Source organism: Mastomys coucha, chromosome X (genome assembly GCF_008632895.1).
Source record: "Mastomys coucha isolate ucsf_1 chromosome X, UCSF_Mcou_1, whole genome shotgun sequence".
NCBI lineage: Eukaryota > Metazoa > Chordata > Mammalia > Rodentia > Muridae > Mastomys > Mastomys coucha.
In genome coordinates, this window is record NC_045030.1 from 154,531,407 (window position 1) to 154,542,347 (window position 10,941).

At 34.2% G+C, this 10,941-nt stretch overlaps 1 protein-coding gene across 6 annotated transcripts in view; it reads left to right on the forward strand.

Annotated features, from left to right (window-relative positions):
- Positions 1-10,941, forward strand: part of Scml2 (Scm polycomb group protein like 2) — an 84,339-nt gene that overhangs the window by 4,258 nt on the left and 69,140 nt on the right. For all 6 annotated transcript variants that reach the window (XM_031370499.1, XM_031370509.1, XM_031370517.1 and 3 more), the window contains exon 2: positions 7,030-7,075. In XM_031370499.1, coding sequence (XP_031226359.1) covers positions 7,054-7,075 — 22 coding nt within the window. In that variant the 5' untranslated portion in view covers positions 7,030-7,053. The remainder of the gene's footprint in view (positions 1-7,029; positions 7,076-10,941) is intronic.

Genomic DNA, 10,941 nt, shown 5'->3' on the forward strand with positions numbered 1-10,941 from the left:
TTTTTTTTTTTTTTAAAGCAGGGTAACTTGAACAAATTTGAGAAACCATCTAAGATTTAAAATGAAATATCTTTTGTTTTCATGCGTAAGACATTTTTGGTTATTTTGCCTTTGTTATCTGGTATAAGTAAACCTTGGTAGCCATAGAAATAATAGTAATGATGTCTATGTTGTAATTTCTATTAAACATAATATCCCCAAAGCTTTCTCCTATTTTTGTTTTGAGGCATGTGTTAGGAAGAGTTTTCAGTACATATGGCCGCTGAATGTGATGATGCTTTCTAGACTAGATGAAATTTTTCTTTGGAATTTTTTATTTTAAAGAGTTAAACAATAGAGTCAACTTGTTTGATTTTTGTGTAAGAAAGGAGCTGGGAAATATTTGAAGATAAAGACCCCTCAACTCCCCTACTTGTGACTTATGTTTATGGCTCTGGTTCTGCCCCTTTCTAAGTTTATAGGACCAAATTTTTCTAAGACCAGAAAGAGAGTGCTCACTTTTTGTAGTAATGTGCCATTGTAAAGTTAAAAAGCCACAGATACTCTGCAATTCTATGATATACTGACAACATTTTCTTTTCTTAGGACAAGACTTGTGTTTATTGGGTCTTGCCTTCAGAATACATATCAGTTTCCTCAACTTTTGTTTCTCAAAAGGATTAACTCGTACAGAATTCCAGATATAAACAACTCTGTTTGATATTTACCTTGTAGCCTTGAGAAGTTATTTAAGTATGAATATTGTCAAAGGTCCCTGATTTTAATATTTGGTCACTTTTGCCACCTTAAATCAATTTTGGCTAGCTTTTATTTTGATTTATGTATATTTAGGTTCAAATACTAATACAAATGTATTTAAGTTCTCTTATGTTTGAGCACAGAAATATACTTCTTGCTGTGAAGCTCTTGTGGTTTTTTCTTTGAAAAAATTAAAAGTATATTACTTGGAATCTTTTACATCATACTTTAAAATTACTTGGAAGTAATGTCCAATTTTTAACTAACTTGTTAGAATTTCATAAATCGGCCCAGATAAAAGTCTTTGTGGGCACTATTGAGATAAAATAGCCAATAGTGATAGGTACATTAGTTTTAAATTACTTTATAATCAGATTTTTTCATTAAAAATTCAGATTTTATCAACTTTTTTCAAAAGTTATAGATATTTAAATGTGTAATTTACTGATAACTGCTACATGTATGAATTATTATCAGGGGTGGTTAGTTTTCTAGACACTTTAGATGGCATTTTATTGCATGCTTTTCTACAGTCTGTTGTTTAGTAGGTACTGTTATTATCATTTCTTGGAGGACTGGTGTTAGAAACTATAAATCTAGCCTTGCTGATAATAAAAGTAGGCTGTAACTTGATCTACTTCTTTGTCAAAATATAGTACCATGAGCTGCCTGTAGTAAATTGTTATGCCCTGCAATTAACTCTAGCCTTTCACAAATGTCAGTGGACCACAGGTTTTTGAGCAATTAGCTTGTGGATACGTTTTAAAACCTTAGGAATTTGCAATTATAAATTAGTATTGTGGCAACCTTTAACTTGTCTATTATATATTTTCTGATATGAAATTCTACCATTTATGTTTAGAACTTCCCCATAAATAATTTTAAAATGGCAAGTAAATATAACTTAAAAATATGATTCTTTGACTGTTTTCTTTTTCTCTTGTGTTTTTTTTTTTTTTTATGTATTTTATCTTTTGATCCAGGGTCTCATGTAACTCAGGCTAGCATTGAACAGGAGTTCAGGGGCCTCCTGTCTCCACTTTTAAGTGCTGTTGGATTTGTTTTGAATTAGGAAAAGAGTAAATTTCTAATTTGTTGTGATAGATCTTACTAAAATATTACGAATCTCTCTAGAATTTTTTATTTTTTGGAGGATACTATTTGATACAAATCCTTATTACCATCATATTCTAAGTATTGCTGAGTCACCAATAGAATTTTTATTTAATTTTATTCAAAATACTTTTCTTTTGAGACACAGTTTCCCTGTTTGCCATTGTCTTAGCTTCTCATGTGTCGGGATTACAGGAGTGTGTTACCGTGTTTGTCTACTTTTAAATATAGTTGTGACATGTGTAACTTAGTTTTTTTCTGATTACTTTCACTTATATTTCAAAATGAGACTTTCATTATTTTTAATAACCTGAGTGAATAAAATCAGTAGTTGTAAATTCATAACATGATGAATCATGTCCAATTCAGCAAGTAACATACCTTTTTTTCTTTTAATTATAGCTATCAACAATGTAAAAACTTAGTTATGAGAGTTTTTTAATTTGTTAGAAGCATGTTGCTACAAAATATTTGAATTAAATGAAAATTTAATTTCAAGTCAAATGAAAAAATTTGTGTTTATTTTATGCTTTTAATTTAGATATTTTTCCTTCTCTCATACTGTGAAGACAGTGGAGACTTTTGTTTTACCTGACAATGTTGGCTTGTGTGGAACTTTGAAGGTGTATATATAATACATACTTTCAAATAAATGTTGTATGTGGGTTTATGTGTATGTATTTTAATAGGAAGGATAAACAGATGGATAAGCGCACATATTACTTGACAATAGGATTATTGGTGATTTCCATCATTTCATCTTTATTAATCTGTATAATAGTTTCAAGAATATGTCAGATGATGAATTTTTCCTAAAGAAATGAAATGAAATTTCTAGGAATACACAAGGTTTGTTTGTTTGTCTTTTTAGTGTGGGTCCAAAAGTTTCTCTAGTGTTAATTCATCTTAAAGGAAAAAAATGTTTGTGAATAATTACCTCAGAGATTCAGCACAAGTTGACAATTGGTTTGGGTTTTGGTAGACCACTTTATTCAATAATTGCTAGGGAAGTTTTCTGATAATTTACTAGAGAATGGCTCTTTCGTTGGGAATGAAAATGTCTGATCCTTAGAAACGTATATAACCCACTTCACTTTGTTTCTGTCTTTAAGTTCTGACTTGTTCAAGATTCTAGAATTGGGTGCTAATACCTACATGGCTATACCTCATTTTCATGGTTACATGGTATGTGTTGTAAAGAATGTTAGCCATAACATAACATGGAGAAACCTCTGAGCTATCTCAATAGCCTTGCATCTTTATTATTTTCTGAACTCATGCATCTTGTAGTTCTAGTTGGTATCAAATAGTCTACCCTAATTGATTTGTTTGACTTCCAAAGGTAAGATCAAAGAGAGATGACAATGTTTTATGAGTTGTATAAATATGGGTAGCTCTTAAAGCCATGAGCTTTGAGAGACTATAGAGGGAACTGATGATCAAGAGAAAACCTGAGTAACAATGGATTTCATAAAGCTAGTGGCAGAGACAGGAGCTTCTTTTGTCTTTAATCTGAAATTCCATTTTGTTCTTTCTCTACTCTTTGAAACTATCAGCTATGAGAATGAGCCACAAATCCCCCAACACAGTCTACATACACATATAACTATAACACTGTTTTACGCCATCATAACAAAACATGAAACAGAATTGGGTCGCTTGATCTTTTCTCATTTTAGTATCCTCTTTATAGGCAGATTCTGTTATAACTGTAGTTGACTTCCACACATGTAAGCCTTTATAACATTTTTGTGTGTATAGCTTTGGCCTCTTTCCCCTTTGAAAACTTGTTAGGTTGCCCACAAAACTGCTTTGCTTCCAACAACTTCTCTTTCCCTGGGATTATAAGGAACCCTTCTCCTTCTTCTATGGTGTTTCTATGGTGTTACTCTGGGGTTGGAGCATGCTCCACTTCTTACATAAAGTCTGCTGGGTTTTAGGAACATTTATCATGTTTGTAGGAGTGTTCTAAGACCCCCCCCCCAAAGAAATTATATTTTTATATAAGTTCAAAAAGCCTTTTATATTCTAAGTTAGTTGTTCTTTCTGTCTGACAATAGAATATTTACTCCTCCTTAATGCCTATAATTTTGATTTAATGTTATTAAACAAATATATAAACAAATAATGTTTTCTTCTTTAGAATTTTCATCATTTTTAATTAGATATTTTATTTATTTATATTTCAAATGTTAACCCTTTCCTGGTGTCCCCTCGGCAAACACCCTATCCCATCCCTACTTCCCTGATTCTATGAGGGTGAGCCCCCAACCACTCACCCACCTCCCAGCCCTCGCATTACCCTACACTGGGGCATAGAACCTTCACAGGACCAAGGGCCTCTCCTCCAATTGATGACCAACTAGGCCATCCTCTGCTATACATATGCTGCTGGAGCCATGGGTCCCTCCATGTGTACTCATTGGTTGGTGGTTTACTTCGGGAACCTCTGTGGGGGGCAGTCTGCTTGGTTTATATTGTTGTTCTTTCTATGGGGTTGCAAACCCCTTCAGCTCTTTCAGTCCTTGCTCTAACTCCTCCATTGGGGTCCCCAATGCTCAGTCTAATGGTTGGCTGCAAGTATCCACATCTGAATTAGGCTCTGGCACAGCCTCTCAGGACCTATATCAGGCTTCTGTCAGCATGCACTTCCTGGCATCCACAATAGTGTCTGGGTTTGGAAACTGTTTATGGGATGGATCTCCAGGTAGGGAAGTCTCTGGATGGCCTTTCCTTCAGTCTCTGCTCTACACTTTGTCCCCATATTTCCTCCTGTGAATATTTTGTTCCCCCTTCTAAGAAGGACTGTAACATTCACACTTTGGTCTTCCTTCTTCTTGAGCTTCATATGGTCTGTGAAATATATCTTGGGTATTCTAAGCTTTTGGACTAGTATCCACTTATCAGTGAGTACATACCATGTGTTTTCTTTTGTGATTGGGTTACCTCACTCAGGATAATATTTTCAAGTTCTATCAATTTGCCTGCTAATTTCAAGAAGTCATTGTTTTTAATAGCTGAGTAGTACTCCATTGTGTAAATGTACCACATTTTTCTTTTTTTATCCATTCCTCTGTTCAAGGACAACTGGGTTGTTTCCAGCTTCTGGCTACTATAAATAAGGCTGCTATTAACATAATGGAGCATGTGTCCTTATTATATGTTAGAGCATCTTTTGAGAACATGCCCAAGAGTGACATAGCTGGGTTCTCAGGTAGTAATATGTCCCAATTTTCTGAGGAACCGCTAGACTGATTTCCAGAGTGATTGTTTCAGCTTGCAGTCCCACCAACAGTGGAGAAGTCTCTTTCTCTACGTCCTCACCAGTATCTGCTGTCACTTAAGAATTTTCAGCTTTTAAAAACATAATTTGTAGGTTTTTTTGTGATTAACATGTTTTATGCTTGTGCTCTTATCTGCCTGTCTGTCTATGTGTTCATTATGATGTTTTGTGCTTATGCTCTTGGATTTCAAAAGATGTCATCAAGCCTCTTGGAGCTGTAGTTACAGGCAGTATGAGCTCCCTAAAATGTTTGCTGGGAACTGTAAACCAGTTCACTGTAGTAGTTATTAATCACTGAGCTATCTCTCTAGCCCCAGTTTCCTAGACTTTATGTAGCAGATTGTGTATCTCCCCTACCCTCTCCATCTTTTTCTCCTTTAGTCACAGGTCTTGCTGGGTAGCAAATCTGGCTTCAAATTCCTTGTTTGAGCCTCCTAAGTGCTGAGATTATAGGCATGTTCTCCACTGCTAACTCTAGAGTATGCATTTTCTATCAACATAGTACTAAGCACATCCTAGGAATTATATAAATATTTGTTAAGTAAATCAATAACCAAACCTGGAATCAGGTACTTGTATTAAATAAAGTAAAGCTTTCAGAAAAGAGGTTTTATTTATTGATGGAATGAAAAGCACTGGCAATATCTCAAGAAGCAGAAGAAGAGGAAAGAATATTTTGTGTAGTAAAAACAATATGAGGAGTCATTGAAACAAGTCTTTTGGGGTTAGGGTATAGGGTGCATGTGAGTAAATACATATATGATAAATTTGAAATTACAGAGGATCTTAGTGTTACCCAACAGAAAGGCCTAGATGTTTTTCTTAATTGTATAGCCAGTTGTAACAGGAGGGTGATGTAGGAAGAAAACAAACCAGACTGTATCTGATATGTATTATTATGGTAGAAAAGTATACCAATGCCAAAACAAGTTAGACAGCTGTTTTGGTACACTGAATAGAACTGAGTGGAAGTGTAAACCACTAAGTGTCAAGGGGAAGGAAAATTAGCTGTGTAGTCACCTAAGTAATTGTTGGCCACTGATTAAATACATGAGTGAAAGGACACCAAATATAAGGCTAAGTATTGAAAGAAGTATTGGTATTAATGAGGAAAAACTATCAGAAGAAGTAAAGTTAGAAGAGGTGAGGATTTCAGTGCAAATAAGTCTTAGGTTAGAGATAATAGAGTTCTTTCTGGTTGAGTGCATGAGTATATTCCTTTACTTAACAAATTATTTAGTCTACACATCATTATATCTTAACTATAGGAATATAGAGTTGACATGTTCTATTGAGGTTTTCTAAACACCTGACTTTTTTTAATAATGTTTATTCAGATGTAGATTATGGAGCATGTTAAGGACATGAAGGAAAAATAAATTTATTCAGCAGGGATGCCAGCTTCACTAATGAACAATTTTCCCCTAAAATTAATTTCCTTAAAGTTTTGAGACAGAATATCACTATGTACTCCGCGATCACTTAAAATTCAAGAAGCTCCTGCACCAGCTTCCTGATTATTGGGATTATAGGTCTATTCTACAGTACTTATTTGGCTCCTAACAAGTAATATTTGTTAGAAAACTTGGTTCATGGAATTTTTAATTGTATTCATGATTTTTCTACTCAGTATTATTACGAGGGCTCTAGCATAGGCCTCAATTTGAATGCTAGTGGCTGCTTACTTACCATTTACTCTGATTTAGCCTCAGTTTTGAGTTCCCCCTAAAGGGAAACCCTAACCTTACCCAAGTTCCATTAGCAATTACTACTCTTAACTTTTTTTCTTCAGGGGGAAGCTATTAAAGTGATGTCTCTGAAATTCATTTTTATTTCTATTACCTCATAGAAATGTATAGTGCTTAAACTAAAGTACTATGTGTTTTTCTTTGTAGGAAAATATAGCAGAAGCGAATACCATGGGACAAACAGCGAATGAAGGTAAAGTTTGCTTATCTAAATGTTGTTTTTTAGCTATTTGTAACAAGTATGTTACCATATATTGAACTTTTGAAATAAAGCCTTTAAAATATTTAAATAAAATAATATTAAGCAACTACCTGCTTAATTATATACCCTTTCCCCTATTGAATAGTGTCACTTTTTGTTTCTATTGTTTTCCTCCTAGAATGATTTCTTATTAAATACTGGAAAGAAAAAATTCTTCAGACATATTCTATCAGCAACTCAAAGAACATATCAAGTCTCCTAGAGTTGTTGTTTCAGGCAGTTGTGAGCCACCTAATACCTGTGAATACCAGGAACTAAACTTAGGTTATCTACAAGAGCAGTAAGTGCTCTTACCAGCTGACCCTTCTCTCTCACCTCTAAATACAATGTTTTTTAAAAATTTATACTAGAGATATGTTTGAATTTTCTGCCTTAATTTTATAAATGAGACTATAAGTTATGGAGGTAACTGAACAGGTCATACAATAATCTTTGACAAAGCCAAGGTAAGAATCAAAATCTGCACCAGGGATGTAAGTTCAGCCTTAAGATTGAACTTGACTAGCATGTGAAAAGCATTTTTCAACAAAAAATAAAATTAAAAATAGTGAAAAATAGAAAATACAAATGGAATATATTTTTTCTTTGCTTTTTAAAAATTACTCAATCCATTCATTTACATCTCAAATGATATCCCTCTTCCTGGTTACTCCTCCATATGCCCCCCAATCCCATATCCACCCTCTCCCACTCCCCTTTCTTAGCTATAAGTAAATGAATAATTCTTTCATCCTGTGTTTCTGTAGGTAGAAGTATGCTTCTTATTGATTCATTAATAGGTCATACTGGTTTATACTTTGTTATGCTTTATTTCCCATAATTCATTCTTCACACATTCGCTTCCTTCTGTTTTATTCAATTCTTACATATTTTACTCAGGGAATGGTGCACAGAGGGTTGTGGATCAGTTGTCCTTCCTAATTGTAGATTGAGGTAGATTGAGGTAGAAAGGACCCTGTCCCAGTTGCTCAGGTGCTTCTGTGACCTGTGACTCCCAGCTGGTCCCACCTCAGAAAGTCACTGGAGAGAACCTTTTTATCTTTTAACTCATGCATACGTTGTACTTAGGATAATGCTTGACACATATTAACGTCCCATGTAGGAATCTAGTACCAAACATAATATATATGATTTCTACTTTTTCTAAGCTTAAGTGGGCAGATAGATAGTAAATAATTATAGTTGTGATAAATGCTGTGAAGTAGTGTATGTTAATCATTAAACTCAAAGATTTCATCTACTATGTTTCCTGCTCATTTTTTTTCACATAGCATATGAACCCATACCTGGCACTTACAAAGACATAATTCTGATTTACTCTAGAGAAAATCCAGAAGGTTGATAGAGATTTTGTTCCATGTACTGTAATTTATTAAACCTAATGTGTAAATTAGAATGGAGTCCAGGCTAATATGAAGGAGGACACCAAAGATGTGTATATACAGCAATCCTATTACACGGTTATGTTTGTGCGCCTATGTTTTCATAAGATATTTTAGTTTCCAGACATGATCTCCAAGAGAGAATGACCTTAATATTCTATTCTACTGAGAATATAATCCAAAGTCAGAATAAAAGTTTCAGACTGGCTTTTGGTTGCTGGTTAGGAATTCCAACTGTGGTCTTATGTTAGGTGTGTTAAATGTAATCCAGTAAAGCTTGAATCAACGTGTGATTTTATTATGCTAATGATAGTGATTATCACATGAGCAGTTGTGAATAGTTTCTTTTAAGGCAAATTGAGTCTCTATATGGTCTATGTTATAAATTACCACAAACAGTATAATAGAAAATAATCCTGTTAATAGTTTGTAAGTTTAGGTGATCAAGAAAATATTTTGACAACTTAATTGTGTACCTATGTATCTCTCAGACAAATCCAAATATTTCCAATTTTAGTGACAGCTGTAACATTAATCTTGCCTGGTACCATATATGTTACTTTTCACATATTGTAAATGAGATAACTGAGGCTAAGAAAATGAAATGAGAGGCTCATCATTTTATACTAAGAGGCAGAGCCATACTGAAAAGAGGCATATCAGATTCTGAAGCACATGTTTTCAACACTGTGGCAGTATTCCACATTATGTGGAAACAGAATCAAACTGGGATTTTAGATCATTGGCTAAGTTTTTTTATTTAAAAATTCTATAATCTTATGTATGCATGTGTAGTACATATGTATAAGTACATGGAGAAAAAATATATTACTTTATGGTATAAAGGTGTGACTAATAGTGATTTTGAGGAGCTAGTTGTGCATATCTTCCCCCAACTTTATGCTTCATGGCTTTGGTTTGGCATCCTACAGTCAACCATGGGGTCATGTATATTATAGAAATCCACAGATATCTGTGCCACCCTTTGTTTTTGTTTTGCTTTGGTTTGGTTTGGTTTGGTTTGGTTTTTCGAGACAGGGTTTCTCCATGTAGCCCTGGCTGTCCTGGAACTCACTCTGTAGATCAGGCTGGCCTCGAACTCAGAAATCCACCTGCCTCTGCCTCCCAAGTGCTGGGATTAAAGGCATGAGCCACCACTGCCTTTTTTTTTTTTTTTTTTTTTTTTCCGAAACAGGGTTTTTCTGGATCGCCCTGGCTGTCCTTGAACTCACTCTGTAGCCCAGGCTGGCCTCGAACTCAGAAATCTGCCTGCCTCTGCCTCACAAGTGCTGAGATTAAAGGCATGCACCACCACTGCCCAACTGTGCTACCCTTTGAAGGATGTGGTAATCCTTCCCTTGGGGGCATATATTGGGTATATTCTACAATTCTATCCCAGTAGATGCTTTAAACTGGATATTAATATATGTTTTACGCATATATGTGTGGTAATATTTGATGTGTAAATAAGGCACAATATAATATTGGCAGCTGTTAGCATACATATCACGGATTTCAACATATTGTGTTTCATTCATTGTTGAAAGTTTTCACCTTTCCACATAAAGAGTAGCACTTTATATGATTTCTCTCATATTTCTGAACTACCAGCATATACTTGAACTTTGTGGCTATTAAGTTGAAAGTAAGATAAACTCTCTGAACACTGGCTGGTTGATATATGTCTCTTGAGTGGGATGGAATGTGAGCATGAAATTTTATCTCACTAGTTAGAACATCTATATATGTTAAAACTTGGGAATTATCTCTGGAGTTTTCTTTTTAATATTTTGGACTGCAATTGAATGTAAATAATTGAAGTCATATATACTGGAGCCTGAGGATAAAGAAATGGTACTGCATATCAGAACTGGTAATACAGATTCACCTATGGAAGAGAAGTAAAAAGATTTTTTATACTAGTTAACAAGAACATTGAAAACCATGTTTTCTGAAAATTAAATTATATAAATATATATTTTTGTATTTTGAATCAGTTTGTTAGTGTCTTGGCAGTTCAGCTAGGACACTGAATTGAGCAGACATGTTCAAACCAGGCAGAATGCACTGATTTTTGGTGGCATTGTAGTATGCCATGGAGACTACATGGAAGAGCACAGCAAAAATATATAGAAGATATAACAGCGCTATAATACTTTATTTCAGTGACTGCACAGTTGCTTACTGCTGTGTCCTTAACACTATATTCTTAACACTATGGATGGAGATTTAAATAGTACATTAAGAACTACCCTGGTTCTAAGAATATTTTAAAAACACTTTTACATCTCCATAAAAAACAAAGCACCTTCACATTTATGGGATTATACAATGTAAACAAAATTATTGAGCAAATTTATATTTAACACATATGTGCAGATTTTCTAGTCTATAAAAATGTCCTAGGTTTCTAGT